Here is a 27377-nt window from a genome sequence, read left to right as displayed (position 1 = left end):
TGGTGAAGATTGTAAACATGTTTTTCTTCCCCCCCCCCTCCTACAAGAGGATAAATAAAGAAGACCGCTGTTAGAAGATTTAATTCTGAGAAGCCTCTCTCTGGGGTTCTGCGCTGCACTAAGAAGCCTATTGTGAAAAGTCTTCAATTAGCAGAGCAAGCCTTCATCTTCTGACCAAAGTCACCTTGAACAATCAAATTATCTTTAAATTTAAATAAAACAATCGCTCCCAATCAATCGGAGTTCATTAGCGCCATATAATTCCCATTGCCTCTCAAACGCCCCTCCTTTTCATGCACTTCAAACGTACGCGTGTAAGGTCATCTACAAACACACCTGTGGGTGCGCAGCAGAGAGAAACGCGAGACAACAAAGGTTTACTGTGAAATGTCTTTTATTTCCCGATCACACCAAGCACAGATGTGTTTGTTTTACCCACAGTTTGAGAGGTTTTAGTCGGTTTTTCGGGACTTAGAAAAGTTTGCAGTTCGCTGCCTCCAAAGCTGGCACTCTGCTGGGTGTGTGGGGGCAGACAGGCACAAACAAAGTCAGTTAGATAAATTGCTCTAGTCGGGCCTTTGCATTATCATTGAGAATCACGCCCTCTGTGCTTGAGTCTTGACACGCGGTAATGATAAATGACTGAAAATCCTCCCTCATCTCCATGGAGTTAAATTATACAGCTGTCAATCAGCCCTTTTTTAGGATCGCATACATTAAAACCTGCATTTGAAATTTGAGACTTAAGGTAAAATGAAGAAGGCGTAGTAGTTTTGCAAAGAGCAGCCGAACTTTTATACCTGAATGATCATAAACCATTTCCCGTGTGTGTTTTGTTTAACAGCTACAGATTGCTGAGTTGTTTCCATCTACGCAGGAGCGATATCCCGCTCTCGACCCCATCGAAATCACTCCATCACAGCCAACGGAAGTAAATGCCTCTTTTTTTTTTCCCAGGCAAGGACAAACGGAGGAGGCTTGTCTACACTAAAAGCATTTCCACACTGCAGGACTAATCTGCAGCACCACTGCCCTGACCAAGGTCATTTCTGTTCAAAAAGCAAAGCCAAAGATGGTGTAGTGAACCGATATCCCCGGGTCAGTGTGGTGCATTCCTTCTTGGCAGCACTGAGTTGTGTAAACTATCTCCAGGCTTCAGCACGACAATTTTATGGTTCTCTGGGTCACAGCTGAGGATGCTGGTTTTTTTTTTTTTAAAGAAGGTTTAAGAAAGCCCCGTGAATCCTGCAAAGTGCCCTTATCTAATCATCAACTGTCAGCCCCAGATGTCCTGTAAGTAGCGCTTCTCTTCTCTAAGCCCTGCCAGTCTTTTCATGGCGTCCAGTTGGTCCACCTGCAGATCCGTTTTAATTATTTCCACCAAGGTCTCATTCACGTCTTTAGCCATGTTTTTAGCATCCCTGCAGAAAGGAGAAAAAAAAACAACAGTCATTTTAGGCAAAAGAGCAATATAATCAAGCGGCAGGATTTTTATACGTCTATACGCTGCGGCAAGCAATCTTTTAGAAAACCACTGAGCACAGCCGATGCTGGAGTCTATCCTGGAAGGAAATAACTGAAATATCCATCTTGCTGTAGCAGTCGTATTGGGGGAGATTCATCATCCAACTGAGATATTTTCTGACTCTAAAAAATTCCCACACGCCTGACGTTTCAAAAGTCATCTACTCCAAGGTGGGGAAGGGTGAAACATGAGAAAAGGAATGTGGTATGTAGCTACATCATGCATTTATGAGTTGGCATGTTGGTTTTGCGCATGCAATATAAATGATAACATAATGCTCCATTTGAGTGAAGGCAACTGTTGCAAAGATGTCAGAAAAATGATTTTATGTTCTGTTTAAACAAAAAGAAAAAAGAAGACAGACAGTTATCTTTCTTATTAACAAGCCACGTCTATCACTCAGAAAAAAACCTCGTTGTACTTTCATGTCAAAGCAATTCAAAACTAAATTATTAGATTTTCTTGTAGGGTGCTTTATTTGATCCATCGGTGAGCTCATGATGAAGCACCCAAACATTACAGTCGCACTCAAAAGAAATATCTTCAAAGTTAAGAGGAGTAAGAAGTCCTGCGACAGATGGTATTGCTCCCTCAGCGCCCTGATCTCAGCGTCATCAACCGAGTTTGGGATTACACGAAGAGACAACATGAAACAACTGAAACCTCTTCACAGAGCATGTTCAAAGTGGGAATATTGCACCTTTATTTTGCCTGTAGCTTTCTGCATAAAAGGTACAAAGGCAGAATGGGAAGGCTTTCTTGTTGCTCCTTCAAGCCAGCAGCAGAGGCAAGTGATGGAGCCGAATCGTAGCCTGTGTAAAAGTCAGAGCCGCCGTAGCGGGAAGCCGCCGCCGCCGTGTTAGATGTAACGCCTCTCTGATTCCACAACGTTGCCATACCTTGTAGAAATCACACGTCGGGGTGGTGTGGTTTAGTCTAAACAAGCCAACGTGTCATAAACAGGGGTCTTCTTAAACGCATTAAGGCAGAATTGGTTTAAAAAGAGCTCCTGATTGTAAACCCACATTAGAATCGTGGCAAATTCTCCAGCAGGAGTGAAACAACGTACCTGCCAAACACCTGCGAGTGTTTGCCGTTTACAAGCCAAAAGGTGGTCATATAAAATACAAAGCTTCATTACTTTTTAGTGTGTACATTTTTCTGGATCACTGCATGCTGAGTGGATAAACAAAAAGGACGATTCATATGTGCTTTATGGATTTTATGCTCATTCGCTGCACACTTGCTATCGACCACTCTGAAAGCACCAGATCGAGCTGGATTGTCTTCAGTGACTCAGGAGTCCTTGGCAAAACTGACGAGAAGCCTGCACGCTAACTCAGAAAGCCTGACTCAAATCTTCTGCCTTGTGTTCTGTGTGCGCTGGCACATAGTCAGCCTAACAGAGTTACAGCCTAGATCCCAAATGTTGCCCATATTTCAAAGTTACCCAAAAATTCATTCTGCGAGAAATGATGAACTTGATTATGGTGTTATACGCCACAGTAACTACAGGAACTTTATTTGGAAGCACTGGCTTTATACACAATAAACCACATTCAGAATATATTTCACCACGACTACAACTAAAATGTAACATATAGTTTAACAAATGTGTCGGTCTGCGCACACATTTCCTTTTGGACAGAGAGGGCTTCTCACCAAATATCCCAGCTGCACATCGCTGGAAGCGGATGACATATACATCTGCTGATTGCTGATTGGACGACAAGTGGGCCGGAATAAGTGAGGGATCGACAGCACCACAAACCACAAAAAAACCATCAAAGATCAAAAACACTGCACGAAAAGCGCAGAGTGTGGCGTCACATTCTTTGTTACACTTTTTCACTTCAGCTCTCTGTATGTTATAACTGGCTGAAGGACTGACAACAGCAAAAGCCTTGTATTTTGTACAATGCTTGAACACTGCCTCCATCTGACAACAGTTCTCTGCAGGTAGACGGGACACCCCCGAACTGGCAGACTGTGAACCCTCGCTCTCTCCTGAACCACCCAAACAGTCTAGCTCTCATCGAGCTTTCTCTTACATTAAAAAGTTGAAGTTTCATATGTGCAATTATCCAGTGAGCCAAAAGTTTGGCTTCACAGGATTCACACCTCCGGCTGTGAGCACAGCAGCCTCAGTGACCTTCTTACCAACCTTCTGTTTGTGTGGGTCAGCTTATCAGGAGAAAGCCAGCTTAATGGGAAAGGAGCAGAAATGTCTTGTTTCAGACACTGGCTGCACAAAGGCCTAAAATACAATATTTAAGAAACATTTTGAACTGGAAATAAGCTACTCTAAAATAAAAATACAAAACTGGAAATGTGAAATTTATGAACATCAAACGTGAGCATTGAAAGGAATCTATACTGCAAGGCAAAGCAATGTGACAAAACCAGGCCTAAGTGTTAGAAAGAGGAGCTGTGAGTGAGATGCAGGCTGTGATAAACTTAATAGAAGCGCAGCCGTAACATGATAAAGCCGAACAAGGTGGACGTCAAACAAAACAAAAAACAAAGAAAAGAAAAGAACAACCATCACTCAACACGAATTAAGGGTGAAATAAGATCCAGTGTGCCACTCTTACCCGCAGACATAGAGGTAACCGTTTTGTTTGAGCAGGACGTCAGTGATGTGCTGGCTGTTAAGCAGCAGATTGTGTTGGACATATCTGGGACGTGCGGCTGAGGTGGCGGCGTCCTCGTGCTCCCCGTGGTCCCTGGAGAAACACACCATGAGGTGGCTCAGGATACCTCTGGACACAAAGCCCTCGAGTTCCTCTCTGGGACAAGACAAATTGCAAGCAGAGGTTATTAAAGTTATTCCTGTAATCTTGGACAGTCTGTTCCTCATTTTGTGATGATTAGACTTGTCAAAAGCAGTCGGGAGGCCTCAGTTTTAGCTGCTGGTGCAGAGCGAAGATCAGGCGATACGTGAATGGGAGCAACTGTGAGAGACAGCACTTTTATGTGCTTTTTACAAGAAAAAAACCCCCAATTTAATTTAACATTTTTTCATTGGCTGTTTATTCTTTCACATCCAACACTCCCGTGGGATATTTAGCAATGGTTCGCACCATCTCACAAGATCGGAACTACAAACATTTCCTATGAACCAAAAAAAATTTAAAAAAAATACTGTCAAGCTCAACACCGAACACTGATGGACAAAAGGTCTGAGCAAAAATGTGCCAGACAACCACTTTGTCTTCTTTAACAAGAGAAGTTTGAAAAAAAAAATGGATTTCATAAGCAAGGTCGAGTCACTGTTATAAGCATCTTTTTACAATCAATCCTCCCAGTCTGGCAGTGGGGTGTAACCTTGCTCTCTATCTGTGTTTTGCTTGCCAACTACTTCTTCTTCTGCCTCAGTGTTTTTACAGGGCCTGGGGTGCTATTGGAAGGGAAGGCAGGAGGAAGGTGGTGAGGGAGTAAGGTTTATTGTGGCTCAGAGCATCTTGTTTAAAGTTAAGCAGTCGGAATGAGCAGAAACACACACGCAGACACACGCACACAGTCATAACAGCCCCAGCTCCGAGATCAGGGGTGAAGGTCTTTGCCTCGGGGGGGGTCTGTGTTTTGCAGTAACCCCTAGACTAAAATAAGGCATTTTTTGATAACACAGAGACGCTGTGGTGTGAATACTAAAGGGAGAGGCGAGCGCTGTTGCCCTTTGTTCTATTTGAAATGTCCAGAATTGTTAGTTCTTCTGCAGCGTGTTTACCATCTAACCTTCATTTAGAGATATCATTAAATTAAAAAGAAAAAAAAATTCCTTCGAGGAAAAAATCTTTTGACCAAGATATGTGATTACAAAGTCTGTTTGAACACAGGAGCGACCAGATGAATAACAAGGAGAAGGATTGCCGAGTTTGTTTGTTTGACGTCTGAATATAAATCATCACAGATTGATAACCGTGCGAGCAGAAACCGGCAGATGATAAATGACAGTTGACTTCTTAGAAACACACAACAACCCGGGGTTTTATGAGAGCCAAAACCTGCCAGATTCCTCTGTGTGCTTCGACACGTAACAGCCTGTGGCAATTTCCCGGACCCTGACGTGAACCCAGCGGGCCTTCCAGTCGTGTTTTCCCTACAGCGTGAAATCACACGCCATAAAGAGGCTGAGGCGTCGCAGGGAGGGCGGGGGGAGAGGATAAGTGCGGCAGAGGCGAAAGGGGAGGACAGGTTTGATGTGGCATGCAGGCAGATGAGCATGAATCTCTCGCAGGGATGTTAAGTGCTGCGGCTGATTGAGGCGTGTCACGAGCCTCGTTTGTCTTCTGCATTCAGAGCACGACCGGAGGGGTTGGTCACATCCTACCTTTACATTCTTCTTAATATTTATAAGCATTAAAAGCAGTATATGCTTCAGTTTAAATTTAGACCTGTGATTCTGACAGAGGCAGCTGAACTTTTCTTTTAAAATCTGGGACATTATACAAAAAAAGGAAAAACATTACAGACTATGCTAAGAAGGTTTTTGCATTCCAGGGCAATGCCAGACATCAAATTGCACTTAATTTAAGAGAAATCCAGCAGGGATGAATGCAGGCAGTCAATTCAACTGCAGGCATGTTGTTCTCATTCTGCTAACCTATTTAAATTAAGTACAACGCTTCATGGGTGGCTCATAAAACACAGACTAATCATATTGGTCAACACTGTGGGGGTATTCATCAGAGAAGCCCACACTGTGAGCAAACACTGCCTTCTACCTGGCTGCGAGTTCATATTTAACTATGAGATAGAGGAAACAAAAGCGAACAAACAACATCCTCTGTGATCTATCCTTGTTTGATTAAGGATGCTAATCCTTTCATGCTTTTTAATCCTGCAAAAGAACTCGATCAGCGCACCGGTGTTGAGCACACGCTCACTGCTGGTACTACCAAGAGCTGATCAATTAGTATGGAGTCAGGAGAGAGAAAAGCCAAAACAAACTAATCAGAGCAAAGATCTCCTCTGAGGCTGATGTCAGCTCAGAAATCAAGAGCGGTGGTTTAATATTTAGTACAGTTTAAATGGATCAAACTTAAGGTAACTTAAGATTGGCGTTAAAATACAACCTAGTGCCTGTGTTGAGATGTTCGCAGTGTTTCTACTACCAGTGCCTTCTGGGACCTCCCCTCCTCCAAGGGACTGCTCTCTTCCCACCCAAAAGAAAAAGAAGGTAAAAAGAAACTGAAGGCTTTTTATGTGAAACTGTTTGATTTCAGCACTGTGTCAGAGTCTGTTCTGTCATTTACAGTTGAGCTAGTAACACTCGCCTCCTCTGCTCCCTGTTACCGTGTGTGTGTCCATTTCATTGTTTGCTCCAGTCCAACTCTCCTCACACAACCAAGATAATGTTACTTGAGATGAACAAAGCTCATTACAGGGAGCGGGGGGGGGCGGTCCTTCAGATCTTAATTTTTTTTAAAGAAAATAAAGGGCGAGAGAGAAGGGGGGGAGGGGGGGGACACAAAAAACAACCCCTTCTTCAGTTAAAAAAACAAAAACAGAGCCGGGCTGTGATTGAGTAGAACCATTCATTGAGTCTAAATCCATTAGCAAATATTGAATCTGTTTAGGTTTGGCTGTCGACATTTAAAGCCGCTATGGCTAACATAACTGTTGCATTTGGAGGTCTGGGCAGCAGACAAATTAAAGTCTAATACATTTACTTTATTTATCTATTTTTAGCTGTGAATCCTGCACCGTATTTGTTGTGGAAAATATTTAGTATTAAGCTATTAAATGCTTTACCACCACCACATGCTAACTTGCTAACTACATGCTTTTTAAAGCTTTTTACAGCTTTTAAGGCTGTTGAATATAAAAGTGAACCAAAACAGTCAGAATTAGATTTATAGGCTAAAACAATGAATTAAGAGAAGCTAAAAGTGATCCTAATGCTACAGACCCCCTGAGGGAAAACAGTGGATGTTGCCTTTGAAATGGCATTGGAGGGGGAGGGGGGCAAATTGGCAATAACCTGGAGTCTTCCACTAAAGGTTGGATTTCAGTGTAACATGACATTGGTTGTATTTATAACCAGAATACAACCAGTTGAGTGAGTTCTGAGTAGACTTGCTGGGACTGACTGTGTTCACAATCCATTTGCGTTCATAAATTAAATGGTAATTATCCCTAAAACCAACATTAACCACACTATAGATCCCATGTTTTTATAAAATATACCTTTAGTGGAGCTTTAATATTACATATTTTAATGCTTTAATTTTTAAAATATTATTTGGATATTCTAGGAATTTCCAGATAACAGCTATATAAACCAAACCATGTTAAAAGGTCAGAGGATCTTGCAACATTAAGTAAAGTAGCTGCTTATGCATGTTAGTTTTCTTCCCAAACACCCTAGAACATACCCTGAGCATTTAATATACAGATATAGATATATAGAAGTGAATAATAAAACTCACACATTGTACATTCAGACTGCAGTCTTCATTATGCAGGTCACAGATTTTAATACATGGAGAAGTGCAGCAGCAAGGTAAAGAGGGTTATGGAGAGGACTAAATCTGAATCACAAAAGGTATGTGGGTCTGAATGACGACTGAACTGAAAGGAAAAATACACTTTACCGAAACAGGTAGTCTCGGTCTCTGTGGCGGCATCCAAAGAACAGCCAGGTCTCTCCAAATATGGCCTCGGGGTTCGTCTGTCTCTCCTCCTCTCTGAAAGTCAAACAACAGATGTTAGTGGTCAATCAATACAAACAGACACAGGCCCGATGGAGGAGAGTCCTTAGTCACAGCAAAAGGCTAAAGAAGAGATGTGACGCTGTTGAGCACTGTCTGTAATGACAGGAGTGGCACGTGCACAGAGACGACCTGTGTGTTTAAGGAAGGACATTATATGCATTATTAAATTCCACCCGAGCACAGGTTCCATCACAATAAGCAGCTGCTGAAAATGAAACTAGGGCTCAGTGTGTGAGTGTGTACAAGTTTTACTCCTACATTTATGTGTGTCTGTTATTCGGTGCAACAACATAAAAAAAAAACCTGCTCCTGAAAAAGTGATTTCTCTTGTGGCTTTGGAGTTTGGCAAATCTCCCAGAGTCCTTTGCAGGCAACAGCAATGCAGAAACACAAAGCGGCTCTGAGGATGCCGTTATCTGTGCCACACACCTGCCGCAAAGGTGACAGCTCTCTCCCAGATAACAGTTGACCTCCAACCTTTCATGATGCCATCAGTCAGTTGACTGTCTAAAGAGACCGGCATTATCTGTTACCCTAGCTGTGGGTGGGTGATTTGGGGAGGGGCTAGCTGAAGTGACCAACCATGACAAGGGGCTGAGAAATACCACAGAGAGACACTGAGACTGGGCTCTTTGTGCTGCACCGCTGCGCTCCGAGGATACGGTGCCTGTTTCCCTAAATCCCATCCTTTGCTGTTCACAGACAGACTGAATCCTGCTGTGTTTTCCAGCTATCACAAAATGAAAATAGCAGCCAGGTCCTGAGACTAATGGAGGGATATTGTGCTTAAAGAGGTGATAATACTTTTAAATCTGTGCTAATAAGTAATCTAATAAGTATTTCAGCACAAAAAATAAATGACTAACCTCAAAATTAAGACAAAATGAACTACATTTATTGAAATATTTTTAAATGATCTGAATGTTTTGCAAATTTTCACCTACTGGAGACAGTCTGAGTCATCTCACATCTACATCTAAAACTGCAAGATGAGCAGAGACGAAGACTCAGGATGTGGATAAGAAAATCTCCAGGCAAAAGATATTTTTGCATGGAGTTGGAGGCAGTTTTGTGGGCAAGACCTCCATTGAAGGCACAGGTTAGAACTGGACTGGACTGGATATGTTTCATGAGGGAACAATAAATAATCTAGATTGCTTTTGCACAACAACAGCTAATAAGACTCAGGTAACCAAGACGGTTCAAACAGCATGATTCAAACAGCACGATGCAGATGACATAAACAAGGTGGAAACATCTTTGATTGGAAAGGCGAGATGAAATATTCGATATCCACTGCACAAAAACAAAGGTTTAAGTCAAAGCCAGGAAGAATCTAAATTTAGCAGAAGACTGACTGGATTTTATTGTCACTATGCTATTGGATGACAGGTCGCTGAATTGGTTTAAAAAGGTAGAGGACACTTGTATCTGTTTTTTAAAAGATTTGTACTGTTTTAATATAAATTTGAACTCGGCAACACAAAGAAGTCACTTTGGCCTGTAGACCACAAAGAACTCTTAATTACAGTGTTTCCAAACAACACTATGTAAACTGTACATAAAGGTCAGAATCTATGAGTTGCAGGTCTATTAGCCCTCATATTTAATTACAGATTGCATAAAGACAACATAGTGAACACTGAAACTCTGACGTTTTGTTTTTCCTTTTAGAAAACATGCTCATTTTGAATGTGATGCCAGTAATAAATCTCATTAAAAACTCTATTTAGTTATGTTTACCACATTGCAGAAAAGTAACTAAATTTAACACTCTCCAACTGTTTTTTTTTTTACTAAGAAGGCACGCTGCTGAAAAAACATGAAAACCATGGTTCAGCACTTGCTTTGTTAAAATAATTAAAGTATTCCCGAAAAAGTAAAGTGTCTGGATGACAGCATATGCTGCTCCAAAACTTAACTTAGCATTAATGGCGTGCTCACAGATGTGCAAGTTTATAAAGCCATGTGCAATAATGCCCTCCCCCCATACAATCAAAGATGCTCGCATTGAACTGAGTGCCAATAACAAGCCAGATGGATCGTCTGCTCTTTAGCCTGAAGGACGTGGCGTCCACGATTACCAAAAACAATTTAAGATATTGACTGGCGAGACCACAGGACACTTTTCCACTTCCCCTCAGTCTGTCTTAAATTGACTTGGGTCAATTTCGAAATCTTGTTTATGTATGGATTTCCCTTGGAAGGCACAGATCTAACTTGCAATCCTGGATTCCGTGATAAACTGACACTGAAAAAAGTCTTGTTGGGCCCACGTGGTGATTTTCACAACAGAGATGTGTCTTCAAAGCTGTTCCTGAAGAACAGAAAAATCATGACTGATTGCTCCCTGTATACTGTGATTTTACTGATATGATGTACCACAGATGATGGAGTTCCCAGATTCTACATAACAATACATTTTTTTATCCTGAAATTGCTGAATTATTTGCCCACAAAGTCTTCCAAAGAGCAGTCATACCCTCCTTCTCTTTACTTTGGGAAAAGCAAAATCAATAAATAAACATCTCCATAGGAGTTTCTATTCATTGCCACTCATTTAACTAAAGTGTTGCCAGTTTCTCATTGAGGAATGAAATGTTTATGAAGTGTCTATTTAGGATAACACATCTCTGAATTTCATTTCCTCCATCTCATGTTTTGAAGCATGTTGCTGGCATCTGTGCAGTCTCTGCAGTACACTGAACCAAATAAAGGTTTAAATGACTTGCAAATCATTGCTTTCTGTTTTTATTTACATTTAACACAGCATCCCAGGTTATTCTGGAAATGAGGTTGTATTTTCTGACATTTTCTGACTGGATTACCAGATTCATTACATTTTTTTTTTTTTAAATAATGAAGAGAGTAATCAACTGTTTTGTTGTAGCGCTACAGTAATTAGCAATAGGCAAAAACAAATCAATGCGCAAGTGTGACTGCGAATACTAAAAACAAAGCTTAGCTCTCATTAATTAAATGTAAAGTTGACCAGTAAGTAAGAAAGATTCAGGGAATACATTTGTTTGAACTTTGCGACTGAGACTGGGTAACAGAGCTGTCTGGCTGACTTCATCTGAACGCTCAGATCCCGTCCATTAGCATCCTGGACGAGATTCTTCTGATCTGCAAACAGCCTCAAGTAAACTCATTTTAGTGGGCTCGTCTCTCCTCTCGCCGCCTGCCCTAAAGGGATCAATACCAATATGAAAAACCTGGATTCCATTCTGAGTAGACCACACCGGCGCCTTTCCTTGAATACAAATCACATCACACCACATACCCACACTATAACAGCCTGCAATAAAATCCCAGGGGAATGCAGCATCTACAGAGCACTCCATTTGGGGTCGAAATCAGAGGCGGTTGCCTTTCAGCGCCATTCAGTTGATCAGCAGGAGGGGAAACTGCAAGGGAAGCTGAGGTTAAGGCCTGGTAAACATCACAATTATCTCATATCTTTCATTTTCATCTTTGCAGCTCAATGCGAGTGGCATTGAGTGCATTTTTACATTCTAAAAATACAAAAGAGCCAAAAAAAAACAGCAGCTTGAGACTTAATCACTGACATTGCATTGCAGAATTACAATATACATCCAAAGTGATGAATTCAAAATGTTTTCATAATACGGAAGCAAGATGCTTAAGCTGCCTAATTGTAGTCAGCTTTCTGTTTGAACTGATAAATGGAAGCTAAATATTTGCTCACACAAAAACACAAACTTTAATACAAATTGTTGTATTGAATGTACCAAATATGCCTACTGGTGCACCTAAAACTGAGGAAAAAAAGATTCTTTTTTTTCCACTCCAAAAGAAAAACTTGTTATGTTATGGCTTCTAAGAGGATTAAGGCAAACCACTCACTTAAAATACAATATTTGTTTAACTTTCACTGCTCCCAGCTAAACTGAAAGACGCTGAAAATCACATTCTCCATAAAATCCTTCCACGAACACAACAGCAATCAATACCAGACTACTGGAGGCCCTTATTAAAATCTCCTGGTACCACCAAGTGAGCCTCTGACCTTTAGAGACTCTTCTTCTACTTGTTACCAGTGCTACAAACCCGTACAAAGTACTTTTGAAAACAGCCATCGATTAACAGTGGGGGCGAACGAGGGGAGAGGTAGGAAGATCGAAGTGTCCCCGTGTTGTTTTGTTGCTAACAGGGCCCTTCTCGGGCCTCGAGGCAGATACGGCGTCCCGTTGACAAACTGGTGATTGTTATCTCCTATCAGAGTGCAGCGTCAGCCGCCGAGGCTTTGTTTGGAATCTCAAGATAGATTGTGCACAATGCCGCGCACCGCGACAGGTTTTTACAATCCTCGAGCAGAATACGCAGCTGGCAGGGGAGAAGATGAGAGACGCAGACGAGGAGAAGCGACTGTCGAGACAGCTGGGATGAATTGATTCACGTGGGCTTATGCTGGAACAGTCAAGAGCTGCGTGATATAAAAAAAGAAAAGAAAAATAACAAAAAAAAAAAAAAACAAGTCTTTAAACTGAACTTTAAGGACATATTTGATTAGGAGGCTGAGCGTTATGAACACGCAGCCTTGTAAAAATCAATCAAAATCCTCGTCCGCTGCTGTAATAAAACACTCGAATGTGCTTTTTTTTAGAGATTTACATTTTGGAGAGCAATATTTGGCCTCTGCTGTAAGGATGAAAGTAAGACTAATATGTTCATATCAGTGCCTTACATCAGAGCACTGTCCCTCTGGCTGAGCCTTTATCATTAAGAAGAAGAGCCTGCCTGTGAGTGCTGCGACCAGGTCAGTCAGAAAATGTGCTATCTTCATCGCTCCATCCCACAGGCACTAGCAAAGCATCACCCGAGATGACCACTCATCTTTCCCCGAATCTTTGCGGCAGACAATCCACCGCTGCCATCACTTCAGCCGGTCACCTCTCAGAGCAATCACGCGCGGACACCACCCGCCACTACAGAGCAGACATCCGGGGGATTTAGAGACAATTGGAGTTGACTGGGGCACAACCTCATTTACACAAAGCCACCCAAGAGTTAGACATGTCAGTCTGACTAAAAAGGCTTACTGCGCTTTCTGACAATTCATGGTGGCTATAAGCCTGGTTCAACACACAGCCATCAGCCCGGATCACATTAAATCCTTCTGACAGGTCATCTTCTCGCAATCTCGATTTAGCCATCAATTCAGACAATTAAACAAAATGTCACGTCTTCCTCTAATTGAGAGCACTCTTCAATCACAGACGTACAACGCAGCGATGGTTTAACTAGCTGGAGAGAACTACTGCCTACTAAGCTAACAGTCAATATCCTCCAATCACCTCTTTGGCAATTACAAGCAATGATTTGCTCCAACATGACCACCACCTACTGGAGAATTTACTTTGAAATCAATATCACTCCACGTGCTGCTTTAACTCTTGGCCCTTTATTACAGAAGTCATAAATTTGTGCATCAGAGAAAGTGTAATTTATTCCTGGAGAGATAAGTAAAGCACCTGACATAATCCCTGACGTGATCGCAGCCCTCGCTGCGAGATTTATTATGGCTTATGTGATGTACATGACGTGGTCTTTTTACCGGCTTTGAGAAGGGTCTCATTTAATTGTCTCTGCAGATTACTAGAAAATATGCACAGATGATGAGCACTTAACATCACTTCAACATTGTGAATATTCATTAAAGGCTGCGTAATTTCAGCTGGAAATGTGTGTGCGACACTTCGCACAAATCAGCACATAACCCGATGCTTGACACGGACATTTCGCTGACCCGCTTCAGCTGCGATTTTTGGCGCCGATTCAAGTGCATTATTACATGTACTTGAATCCTCTTGACGGAAACATTTCCAAAATGGGAGATCTCAAAATATGCAATGAGCCTCTTATTTGGGGAAAAAAGTCACTTGTGTTGCAAGCTGATATTCTATTGTGCGCTTAAAAAAAAAAAACACATAAGCGTACCTTTGCTGGAGGAAGCCAATGAATGGAGCGACTCCGGTGCCTGGGCCAACCATGATGAAGGGCACTGATGGATCAGGGGGAAGCCGAAAAGACGCGTTGGGTTTCAAACTCACATGGATCTAGCATCAAAGGACATTAGAGCGCATTTACAATAATTAGAGTAATTACAACAATGCCAAGGAGCCGCTGTGGGCTTGCCAATCGATTCATTGATGTACTTCTTACTCTAAGATATACTAATGAGAAAACTCATGCGCTGCAATTGAAATCCATAGGGTATGTGGTAGGGAAGACTGCTTCCTCTAAGTTAAACTACTTTACTTTAATTAACCACACACAACTGGCTCAAAGCTCACACTCTTTACATGTCTGAGCTAGTAAAGCCGAGTTTTCAGAGGGACATAAAACACGTAGTGGAAGCTGTCTGAATCCCTAACGCCCAGCACAGCACAATTTCAAGCCGTTTCAACTCTTGCTTCCCACCCCTTCTCGTACCTCTTGAACTGTAATACTAGAAGGAGAATGGGGCAGTCAACCTCTTTTGCTATTTTACTGGAAAAATCGAAACAAAGACAAAGTAAGGCCCAGTAAAGTGTAGCAAGATTTCAACCTAGCCAGAAGGGTACATCTATTTTTTCTCACCCTATGAGCCTTTTCTTGCAACTCCTACAGCGCTTGTACCAGCAAATATGAGCACTTGGAAATTTATCAGCCAAGACCACAAATGTGCACAATCTACTTTCAGCTTTTTTTACCCCAGTCTACTCATTACCTTTGGCAGTGCTGGGCTGCTGGACGAATCAGCCTTCCCAGGGAAAACCAGGCCAGGATTGATGAGGTCAAACAGCCAGCCAGTACACAAGCCTCGCCTCCCCGCGGGCCGGCCGGAGCATGCTGGGATCTCTACCACGTTGAAGACAAAATGAAGCTTTCCTGGGTGTCTAAGACGAGAGCTACAGAGATGGCACCACAGATGGTTTGAGATGGAAAAAGGCAGAGACAGGGGGGAAACATCAGCATGTGAGAGTGTGTGTGCAAGGCATACAGACAGTGACAAGCAGGGAGGAAGTGAAAACAGAGTGAAACACAGAGAGGCACAGGGAGAGCAGAAAATTGGGAAAGATTATTTTAGGCCAATTACTTCAGCATGGCCGTTACTTACAGCTACCCATTTCGAACAATTTCAGCTGTTTAGTGATATCTCAGGCACAACAAGTGGTAAAATGACTCAGTTTGGAGGAAGCCTCACAGAGCTTTCACCCACTGTATCTAGTAGTGTTTTTTTGGATCCTACGCTTGAGATTGACATCATACTGTGTATTAGCCTCCTAATAAACACGTATGTGTACATATTTTCTTAAAATCAAACCAGAATGTGATTTCTGCTTCTCGAAGAATAAAAGCTTCTGTCTTATTTGCCTCGATAAAGATGCCTCTCTATTCACTGTCGGCTAGAGCACTCTCGCACACTCTTATCCTTCGCTCTCCGGTTCCTGTGGGCCACTGGAGACCTCTATTGACCACAGCATCAATAATGCAGGTCTCTAATGTCTCTGCACCATCTGATAAACTACAGCCACTCTCTCCTGTCCATTTCCCATCTCTCTTCGCGCGTGCACACACACACACACACACACAAGCAGCTAAGGGAGAGACTAATGAGAGGAGCGGAGACGTTTTGACATTGCGTTAGATGTTGCTGTTCAACATGAGTCTCAAAGCAAACCTAATGGGCAATAGCTTAAAAGGGAGCGCAAATCAATGACTAGCTAAGTGAGGAAAAAAGAAGGAACACTTGGCCTATTTAAACTAAGCACAGCTAGCTAAAGTCTATGCAATATTTAAAGTCCGTTCATTTATGCAATTTCTTCCTATCAATGAAATCTACAAACAGCCATTCAAACGAATGTATACCACATAATGTGCACGTCTGGCAAAAGGAGTCCAAAACAAGCTTCACACAGATACGAAAAACTTACATAAAGTGTCTTACTAAAGTGTCACGCTGCCAATTGCCACCAGAAGAGCTTCGCTGTGCCATGGCACGAATTCTCTGAAACTCTACTGGAGAGATGAAACACACTTCTTCCAAAGATACTCCCACATTTGGTGATGGAGACTGCATCTAACACGCTGAACCCAAAATCTTCCAAAAGGTGTATATCTGGCTTGAAATATTGCAGCTACAAAGGCCACACCATATGATTCATATAATTTTCATGCTCTACGTCCCCTTGTGCCCCAAGGAGGAGAGACTGTCATGCTGCAAGAAACAACCCATACCAGGTAAGAAATATTTCTTCACTAGAGGTGGTCACTCATAGCCAACACAATGCCCTGCACACAACATAGCACGCCCCTGGACGCCCTTGCTGTAGGTATAAATGTTCAGGTTTTTCCTTTAATTTGTCACCCTACACAATTCAAATGACTATTACTTTTTAAAGTTCTTTCTAAGTACCTCAACAAATCTTATTTTATATTAATGCCAGATTTTATTAAGTTAACAGAGCTTCTCTCTCATGTTATTAACTCCCACTCCCTCTCCTTAACGCTCTTAATGTCCGATAATTTGAAAGCTCAATCCACCCCGTGAAGGGATTGGCAAAATAGCAGATCTCCAGTGGATGCTGTTGCATTTCCCAGCTGCCAACAGAGCAAAATCAATATTTTATCATGCAAACCCAAACTCTCTTGTCCAGCGGTGCCTAATAAACAAACCTGGGCATTCAGTGATATATCATGATGCATGCGTAGGAATAAAACAGCAACAAGACTTTCAAAACAAAGTTAGGCAGCTATGAGACCAAACAACACACACACACAAATGGATTTCTATTATACTTGTGTAACGCAGTATTCATGCACAGCCATGTAAAATGTATATGAAATCACGATACCATATTTACTTGACGCACCACCACCACCACACACACCCCACGCCCCAACGAAACTGTTCAGCATTAATCCAGCCCCAAACCAAACAGGATAGTTTTGTTGTGCAGAAAGAAAACACCAGCTAGCGTTTAAAGATTTAGTCTTCCAAGACCACTGAGAATAAAACAGACATACTTGGGTGATAAAGCACACTTGTGCAGCTCTACAGTACAAAGCGTATTCTTCAGTGTAATTTTCTGTCACCTTACCTGGCTGCTGAATAAGGCCGGGGTTGCAGTTTTGGCAAATGCTCTGAAAGGCAAGCACAAATGTCAATCACCGCGCTGTCTTGCTAAGATTTGGTTACGCAGTCAATCACCACAGAGAGGAGACGAATTATGTGAAAGTCATTTCGGTCCATTGAAACGTCCTACCTACCAATCTATCCTCAGTAACCCCCCACCCAGGTTACAGTCTTGTTTCTAGGACACACTTCTATATTTATGAAATTACAAACTCAGGGTTATAGAATCCCAAGTGTCCAGATGTGGCGCCAGTAGGAAACAGATTGCTTATGCAGACCTTATTTCAATGCCAGCCATGAAGGTGCCCTCTTTTGGGTAATATGTCGCACACATTGTATATGCGAGGAGGTGTCAGTTACATCGAGAAAACTTTTTTTTAAGAGTTTGAGATAACTTTTTTTACCTGACAGCAACAAGATATGCCATTCTCTATCCAGTGCCCAGCACCACTGATTAGACGCTGGCAAAGAGAGAGATTGAGAGTTGTGCGACGTGCTTGCTGTGCACTCGCTACATTTTATTTGTATCTCGGTGATAGATGAAGCCGGACAAGTAAAGCACCACCATATGTACCAGCTGAGGCTGTACAATAACACATTTTTCTGCTAAATTGCCAGAGAAACAAACAGCTGGTCTAAATCTGCTCTCTCCTCTCTTTCTGGATTTCTCTGACATCTAAACAGCTCAGAGGTTTCAGAGAGACAGCTCCGCACTTTGACGTCCATTTCATCTCTTTGCGCTGAGATATTTTAAACAAACGCAAAGGCTTTGCTGAAACAGCAGTTAGCTACTAATAATTTATCCACATACCCTCAGACACTGAAAAGACCAACAAAACTGAAAAATAAAAACAGGGCCAGGGGCTAACATCAGTTTTAGACAGTAAAGAACAGTCGGCTAATAAAATAAACTAAATAAAAGCAATGCACATGTTTTTTAATACATTTCCTAAGAAAATAAAGATATTTAATACTTGGTTGCGATTGGGTTTTTAACCACTTTAAGTACAGTGAGTACAGTGAAGTCGTTGTCATGTTTGGGAGCCCAGTTTGGGATGATTTGAGTTTGTAACATTGTGTTATCCTGCTGGAGCAACAATAAGAAGATGGGTACACTGTGTTCATAAAGGGACAGACATGTTCAGCAACAATACTCAGGTAGGCTGTGCTGTTCAAACAATGCTCAGTTGGTGCTTAGGGGTCCAAAGTGTGCCAAGAAAATATCCCCCACACCACTACAACACCTCCAGTAGGGTAACCAGCACCCCAAAGGCAAGATGGATCTATACTTTCATGTCGTTTACACTAAATTAAATCCGAATGCTGCAGCAGAAATTAAGATTCATCAAACCAGGCAATGTTTTTTCCAATTTTGGGGAGCCTGAAAACCGCACCCTCAGTTTCTTGTTCTTAGCTCCCAGAAGTGGCAGCCAGTGTGGTCTTCTGCCGCTATAGCCCATCTGTATTGTAACTGTTTCATGACCTGCCATCTTAGTGAAGCATTGAATTATTTCCACTATCACAGAAAATCAGATGTGTAAAGAAAACCTGGAAGATTAGGTTAAAAAGAGTATTTTATGGGGAAAACATATTCTTTTCTTTGATGTAAATTTAACTGAAAGGGCAGTTTTGCATGTCAGTATTTGAAAAGCTGCATAAATATACTCAATAAAGAGATTCCTTGTTATATATTTGAAGTCGGAGAAATAGCAGTGTCTTGTATTTCTCTTTGAGATGCCTCCAATATCCAGCACGACTCATAATATTAAAACTAGCCGGAGCAAAGAGGACTTATATTCTGAAAGAAGTCCAAATGTTTCAGACTTAGAGGCTTAAAATGTATTAACGTATCACAAGGTGAGCCAAGATTACAGGACGGCCTTGTTTAGTTGTAATCAATGTGCATGTACTGGAGATACAACCCTCAGTGAATCATCTGTAAATAAATCTTTAGAGATAATTAGAGTAGCTCTAATTATTTATTATTTATTTATTTATTCAGCGTAGCGCTGCACCAGAATGGATAAATAAATCGTTCCTGTTTTTAAAGTTTCTCAAAAACCAACAGTGAGTTGCTGCTTAATGGGACAAATCCTCACATACAAAATATCTGAAGATCCTTTCAGTCGGTGCAAGTGTACACCTCTCCATCAGAGGGTGTATCGTGTATGTTAGCGCTATCCTCCACAGCTGTGCAGAGCTTGAGTTGCTGCCTTTCTATCACAGAGTGACAGCACATGTCTGAATCAGAGGACAATCAATCCATCATCTCGCATCACTGCGCTGCAATGATACTGGTGGTAGATACAGAGGATGGATCACTTTTAAAACCCTCTGAATGCAAAGCTTTTTTGTCGCAGTCAGTGGCTTGAAGATACATTTTTAAATATGTAATCCAAAAAAGGCTTAAGAAAAGAAAAAAAAAAAAAGCACAGTCCCAAGATCCCCACTATGTTTTCAGCGGTATCATCGATCATAGTGCACAACAATATAATCTATTTCATCTCAAAAGTCTCTGTGCTGCAATTTATATGCAGAGGTACCATTTTAGTAGAATAAATGAGATAGAAATGTGGTTGCACATAAAAGTATATACTTCTCGAGATTTATGGAGAGTTTCTTTGGCTGTGCATGGAATTAGAGAAGTTGTTAGCATTAAGGCGTTAAGTGAAATTCTCCTCAGGAAGGTTTTTGCAGCTTTTAATAGCCTGCAAATGCTAATTTCAAGTTATTTCTGAACGAAGGACCTGCTAGCTCATGGTTTTCCGAAACCATTTAAACATTTTCTGTGGCGTTTTTATTGCGACTTAAGTGAATAAAGTGGGAATAGAAGTGATAAGCAATCAGTTCTCTGTGGCCAAGAAATTTCATTTTAAATTTAATGCTTTTCCTCAAAACAGAAGGGCCAATAACCTCTTGGGATACAGACATATTCCCTTTACTTTACTTTAGTGAGGATTATTTTGTTCTGCAAGTTTAAGTCCAGCAAAAAAGTAAAAGAATAGAAAAGAAAACTGCACCTTGGTACGATTTCATTTGAGGTCTGCTGTAAAGTAATTGAAAAAGATGCTCATGGACAGCATTCAGTTCCCAGGGGCTTTGACCCCAAAGTTTTTATCTAACACTCTGTACGAATCAATGAACTATCAACACGACATCTGGCTCTGAAAAGTGGGCATCTTTCTCAATTTAGACCCAGCATCTACTTTTGTAACCAGCCTGCACTTGGCCAAAGACATGTGGGTCCAGAGACATCTCTCCTCATTATTTACACTTAGTGTAAATCAGCCTAAACCCTAATCAGCAAATGCCTCCCCTTCAGTTGAGGTAATGAACCAAGAACACTGCAAAAATACAGCAGTGTACTTTAACAGCGACACCCTGAGTCAGAGTTTACCATTAACCTATGATCCAAACTGACCCTGTGCATTCGTGTCCTTGCAAAGCTCAGTGGTTTACCAGTATACCAAATAACAGCTGCTGCCCTGAGGGGTCTGCAACGCCGCATTCTTCACGAGGGCACGGTTGTCCCCGTTGCCAATTTCTGCATCAGTTCACCAGAGTAAAAGGTGCTGTGGTTGGCAAGTAGGCCTAAAATAGCTGACATTGGGGTAGGCCAGGAGCTGTGACACAGCTGTTTTAGAGGACAGCTCAACTTGTATATGAAGCTGTAGCCAACTAATTTCACTGTCTGCTAAGTTTCAGTCAAAGCTTATTAGATCTATACTGAATGAATGACCAGCCAACTATCTTAATGAGCTGAAAGGAAAATGTTAGTTTCTTACCAACAGTTCACACCAAGGGTCAAAAAAAAGGAGACGATAGGTGGCAGACAGCAGGGGGAAAAAAATCATCAATATTATTAGCACAATGCGAGATCATGGATAAACTTCAAAATATATATCTTGACTTGATATATATCGTTATATTTACAAAAAACTGGAAACAAAACAATATTGGAGCTGCAGATTTTAAAATGAGACGAGGAAGTGAGCGTTGACCCTTTGGGGAGCCTCTTGATGCCCTCTCTCTGACTGTTAGGTATAATTAAATGCTCTGACCAAATCAACCATGAGCCTGTGCTCACAGAACAGGGCTTTACTAAGGCTACAGTGACCCCTACTGGATGAAAATGATCCAGTCAGACAAACTGAATCACAAAAGACAGAAGGCAGGCGCGACAATAACACGAGGTGTTATTAAAAGTGAAATAAATAGTTCTCAAACAAATAATTCCACTGACACTTAGTGCGGGTGCAGTCAAAATCCCACTCTCACGTCAATCACTGTAATTCTCCTTCTCTTTAAAGCAAATTGAAAACTTGTTTTAATTAAACATGCAAGTTTGAAAAAAAATGCAATGATTTTTTTGAAGACACTGGAAAAATCCAAAACATAAAATACACTTATCTATGATAATAGGTCAAAATTATGACTAAAACTGATTTTTATCACACTGTGTATTTTAGAGAGACTTTCAGAATCCCCATTAAAACCTGGAAAAGATCACTTTATCAATGATGATTATACGCTCTGTTAGTCGGTGGAAAAAAACAGAAATTTTCTGTCTGAATGAGCTAAGAGGTGGGAGTCTGACCTATAAGGAGGCTGAGAGGAGGTGAGCAGGATGGGAAGGCTGTAAGAAGCTCCAAAACGCTGAGGCTCGGGTCTCTCACATACAGGTTGTAGTCTGCAGCACCTTGTTTACTGCAGAGCTCCTGCAGTCTCCTCCTCTGCACGCTGTCCCCTGTATGCTCCACCAGAGCTCGCAGAAACGCCTGACAGAGACACAGAAATCAGATGCGCTGTCACCCGAAGCTGTTCTGCACCTCCGTCAGCCACAATTGTCGTGACTTTTACAAAAAGGAGAGCCAGCCACACTGTACACAAAGTCTGAAATCTAAACAGGTAGACCCTGACTCCAACCCCATTATGTAGTACAGCTATTTTAATATGCACAAAGCCATTTCTTCCACTACAAAATTATAATTTTCTTTTTTATATAAAAAAGAGAAAAAAAGGCCTTTAAGACGACTGAGAAACTAGCAGAGGCGAAGAAGCAATCTTTTAATTCTCAAACAAAGTCCTAAAAATCGATTAATGCAATCAATTACCCAGTTACATTTGCAGAGGCCATGCTGCGGTTTAATCGGCATTTCATTCGTTTCATTAGCAACTGCTTGTTATTTTTATTGTAGGCAGCAATTAAAATAAAAAGATTAAAGGGATCACAAAGAAACATTAAAACGCTTCTGCTTAAAATTTAGTCTGCAACCATGAATCAATCAGATGCTGTAATCTGAACTTTAAGTATTTGTCAAGAAGTGCTCTGTATAATCTCAGTGATTCATTACAGCTTTGACTGCATGTATGCAAAGATTTGTGGCACGTTCTTCACTGCACTGGATCGAGTGTAACATTTTTCTCAGCAGAATTGGAGAATCGGGATGTACAGCTATATCTCCCTGTGTTTGATGCTGCTACACATAAGACTGGGAAGTCTCATTGCCAAAGAACCAGAGGTTATTATCTTTCCTGATCCTAAAAAAAAAAGTGAAGCTTAAAAATTGCTGGCTTTAGTGAAACAGCTGAAGTGCATTACACAGGCAGGTGTTGTAAAATAAAACATTTACTGTCTTGTAAGTCTTTAAACAACACAGTGGCAGGGGAAAAAAATCTATTTCTGTGCAGGAATTTAATAGAGGAAGCTGTGAACAAAACGTCTATAAAGACTTCTGAGGGAACTGAACTGAGTGAAGCCGTTAACGTTTAAATGTTCTACATCTTTCTGACACTTTATCAATTTTTTGGGTGCAGTTCAAAAAGAGTCTTTAAATAAAATCCAAGCAGAATTCAATATATAATGGCTCGCTAACTTAATTCATGATTATGACAAAGCAACTTTTTATTGCACAGGGTTTTATAAGCGTGTCAGATATTTTGAAATGCTTAACGAGAAAAAGGAACCCATCCGTCTTTTTTCTTCCACTTATCCTATTCTGGGTTGCAAGATGGAGCAGTGGAGCCTATGCCAGATATCAAAAGGAAGAGGCGGGGCTGCTAGTTGCCAGTCTGTTGCAGGGCTAACACATAACACCTACAGTCAGTTTAGAATCATCAGATAACCTAAAATCTCTTTAGATGCCTTTAGACTGTGGGAGGAAGCTGGAGTACCTGGAGAGCGAGCATGCAAACTCAGACCCAAGACCTTCTTGCTGTGAGGTGACAATACGCACCAAATGTGAACTTAATTTTAACGTTTCAACAGAGGGATCACGGAGGTTAAATGATTATTTCAGCTTTGGACCAGGACTTAGTAAATCCAGCCTTGCCTGAGCGTATTAAACCAAACTATACAAACACCTGCAAATCTTCTGGGTCCAGACCCGCTGCTGACTCACACTACTCGACACATTTTTCTCCCAGCTTTGACACAACAAATAAAAACAACGTGCAGGTAGCGGTGTCAGAAAGACACATTCCCTTTATTATGCTAAGACAGTAAAATAACAAGCAGATTGTCACATGAAAAAGTGACTTTGTTTATGCAGCAAGTAGCTGCAAAGCAATATAGGGAAAATGGTACCTTCTTAGGAACACTTCTGATCTCCAGACACCATGTGAGCAAAAACAGGAGAGAAACATTCTGTGGGATGTAGGGTGGCACCTGGGCACCTTTAAGAGGGGAAGAAGGAAAATTAAAAGGATGAGCTTAATGGGGTCCATATTGTGTGTTATTTTCAAGAATGTACCAGTTGTAGTATTACCTTTTTTCTTAGTGTCTTTTTGCAGAGAAATATTGACATGGTGGTTCCTTTGGCTGTGAAGGCCCAGCCTGTGGAGCATGTGGTCCACGTCTGCGGCCCTGTTTGGGCAGAACACATCAAAGGAATCCCCTGGTTGATAAGCCAACACTGGGTAAGCCTGAGAATGGAAAAAAAGAAACTTACAACACTGAACTTGCAATCTAAATCTTTACTGGGGGTTAATTAAAGCTTCATTTAAATGAGCATCTTTTCTCATGCTTACAGAGATCTCCAGTTCCAGGAGAAGTGCTGTCTTGACTGCATCTCCACTGGTCAGTTGAACTGCCTTGGATATAGGCACCTGATGAAGAGCCTCTTTGTTTAATGGCCCCACAATCTAAAAATATATATAAATAAAAAATTAGTGGCCAGTGAAGGAGGAAACATGGGCTAAATCCAAGTTCTAGCAGCAAGAACATCCATCACCTCTTCCATAGTGTCCACCTCCTGAAGAGAAACATCTAGATAGGTAGGAGGCAGAGCAGGAACATTGAGCGAGGACTCAGACAGGGGTGGCATGGAGCATGACAGTGAATGTGCCAGTGCAACGTGGGGAACTCCAGTTTCCTCTGTGTGTGTTTTTGATGCTGATGTGGAAACACTGGCAGCGTCGCCAGACTGGGATGCCAACCCAGGGCTCCCCGCAGGAGAAGCTGGCTTGAGATCAGAAGCGGCAGAAACTGAAGATGAAGCAACAGATGCAAATTTGGAGTCCGCGGGTACAGATGCTCTGACTGACTCGCAGTTCTGCTGGTCAGCGATGCTTAAGAGGTTCAGTTGGACATCTGGAACTGATGAATCTGGAGTTTCTTTGGTTGAATCCTCTGGGCTCTCTTTCAAGTGAGCTGTCCCAACAGAAGCCATTTTTGATAAGGATTCTTTGATAGCTTTCCACAGTCCCCCAAGCCAGGGATCCACAACCAACTCCAGCCTAGAGAGAACAAAGTTCACAAATGACAGCAGCATAAACAAAAGAAAACAAATATGGGTTTAATGTGTCTGCATGTGCTCTTAAAGATGGATGTTTACATTCTCTTTCTCTGCAAAACTTACCCTATACCATCATCTGCATAACCCGTAGCATAGAATTGCTTGGCTCCGAGTTCTTGTAGACGGCGCTCAATGGTCTTGCCACAGTTGCAGAAATTTGCATAATTTGTGTCTCCTAAAGCTGGAGCAGACAGAGGGAAACAGATTGAGACTCTCCAGCAACTGTTCAGAAAGTAAACAGCGCAATGCTCTGCATCGTGATGATATATACAAACATGTTTTTCAAATTAAACTCCCATACGGACAGATGAGCTACAAGGAGCGCTACCACAGACCCTTATAAAAGAATTTACCTAAAAGTGCATAAGAAAGGTGCTTATAGTGGTCAGTGGAGAGGGTCTTCCTCTTGATGCGCTTTGCAAATTTTAAGGCATTATCCGGCGGTTCCCCATCTCCAGTAGTAGAAACAACAAAGACCACTGGGGCACTCTCCTTCTCCAAATTGTACTGGAACCAGTTATGTGAATGACGAGAGAAACACAACCATCAGTCAGCATCATATTTATTAAAATGTTGTTGATGTGTTGTTTGGTATCATTTTTCTTATATTAAACTTTTTTAAACTATCGCTGAACTGAGGGCGACTTGGTAAATATTTTACTTTATACAGATATGTACTTCACCTAAAGTGATTGTATTTGTTTTATTGACATATTTATGTTGTTAATTGTTGTTGATATTTATGCTTTTATGGTGTTAGAGCCTTCATGTGTTAATCTTTTTCTACCATTCCCAAACTGGTGCCTTTATGGTAAAAATTCCCTTTATACAGATGCTAATAAAGCAAAGAAGAAAGGGACAATATCTTCATTATTTGGGAAAAGTACATCACAACACACGACTAAGATCGCTACATAAATGAAAACTAGAATGTACCTTCTCGTTCTCATTCAAGCAACTGAGATCAGCAACCAGCCCGTGCTCCTCCGCCTCCTCGGCTATCCCTTCTGCTATGGACTGGGCTTGGCCCTTCTGAGACCCATACAGGACCACAAACCGAGGCTTCACTTCACAGGGCATGCTAGAAAATCCATACAGAAACGAGGTCATTTGTGCAGTGTGTTTATAACTACATGACATTTTATAATTAACAATTTTCACAGTAGACCATGGCTGCTCTGATCGTGTGTCTCAGCAAGGACTTAGTGCACACAACCAGGAGGCTAATGCTGATTCATTTTTATGTTTACAAACTTGCTATGTCCACTCGGGTGTGAAGGGTTGTCAGCGCAAGCATGATGCCAAAATTATGTAAAACAAAGATCAAGCAACAGATGCAAATATATCATTACTCATACCTAGTACTAAGAAGTCGATTTGCTACCTATGCTTACCTATGTTACCACAGCGTACAAAGGAAATCAAAGGAAGTGTTTGTAGACCGGCTCTAACTGCATATCTAGCGTATTAATGTAGTTCTGATCACAAACATTTGTGCTTGTAATCTGTGGTAAACATACAGAGGCGCATACAGTAATTTCAAAGATACATCAACACATAGATGGACTTAGTGGACATGACAGTGACCGTAATATTTTATTTTTTCTAAAGGTAAGGAAAGAAAAACAGGTAGTCTTTACAGGTGTTTTGGCTTACCAACATCCGTGAACATTTGACAGGTGACAGACAGACTGCCACAGAACAACCTTCGTAGCTTTCGCAGCCCTGGACACCACCATCAAGTAACCGGACGTTACGTCATTTCTTGACGTTTAGAGAAGTTACCATAATAGTGCACGTGGGTATTAGCGTGCTGTTTCATACGTTTCATGCATTTCCGTGAAAAGCAGCGGATTTACATTGATAGCAAAGTTACATGTTTCGCTAAAAGTTAGTTAGAGGCGACAGCTAACAACTTAATTCTGACACATCGCATTTAGGTCACGTTGTCAAAGTATAAGTCCCGTCTTTAAAACACGAATCTTTGTGAAATATGCTTATATGGAATTAAAATCAGATATATCTAGTGTATTCAGTTCTCTGTGGGTGTTTACCTTTACAAAAGTGCGGTGAAAATCATACAGTAATATGTCCTGCCCTTCCCATGGAATTTTATAATATTGTCACTGCAATTCACGCGAGACCAGGTCACAGACTGAGATTGAACGAGATCGGGCGAAACCATATTGTAAAAA

The 27377-nt window shown here is 41.4% G+C and overlaps 1 protein-coding gene across 2 annotated transcripts; it reads right to left on the bottom strand.

Moving 5' to 3' along the window:
• Positions 1–376: 376 nt before the first annotated feature.
• On the bottom strand, positions 377–27338 carry mtrr (5-methyltetrahydrofolate-homocysteine methyltransferase reductase). 2 transcript variants are annotated; one of them, XM_026179423.2, is made up of 15 exons: positions 27237–27338; positions 26119–26263; positions 25536–25689; positions 25246–25363; positions 24619–25123; positions 24416–24529; positions 24154–24310; positions 23973–24061; positions 21984–22164; positions 17352–17394; positions 14978–15158; positions 14206–14324; positions 8125–8217; positions 4120–4314; positions 377–1421 (listed from the first exon to the last, which is right to left on the bottom strand). In XM_026179423.2, exons 2-15 carry the CDS (start codon positions 26260–26262, stop codon positions 1277–1279), a joined length of 2238 nt encoding a protein of 745 aa, XP_026035208.2. In that variant the 5' UTR covers position 26263; positions 27237–27338; the 3' UTR covers positions 377–1276. The 2 variants fall into 2 exon arrangements, with proteins under 2 accessions (XP_026035208.2, XP_026035207.2); XM_026179422.2 differs by lacking the exon at positions 27237–27338 and adding an exon at positions 26839–26997.
• Positions 27339–27377: the final 39 nt, after the last annotated feature.

This window comes from Astatotilapia calliptera, chromosome 9 (genome assembly GCF_964374335.1).
Source record: "Astatotilapia calliptera chromosome 9, fAstCal68.1, whole genome shotgun sequence".
Classification (NCBI taxonomy): Eukaryota; Metazoa; Chordata; class Actinopteri; order Cichliformes; family Cichlidae; genus Astatotilapia; species Astatotilapia calliptera.
This window is presented reverse-complemented; position numbering and strand designations above follow the sequence as displayed.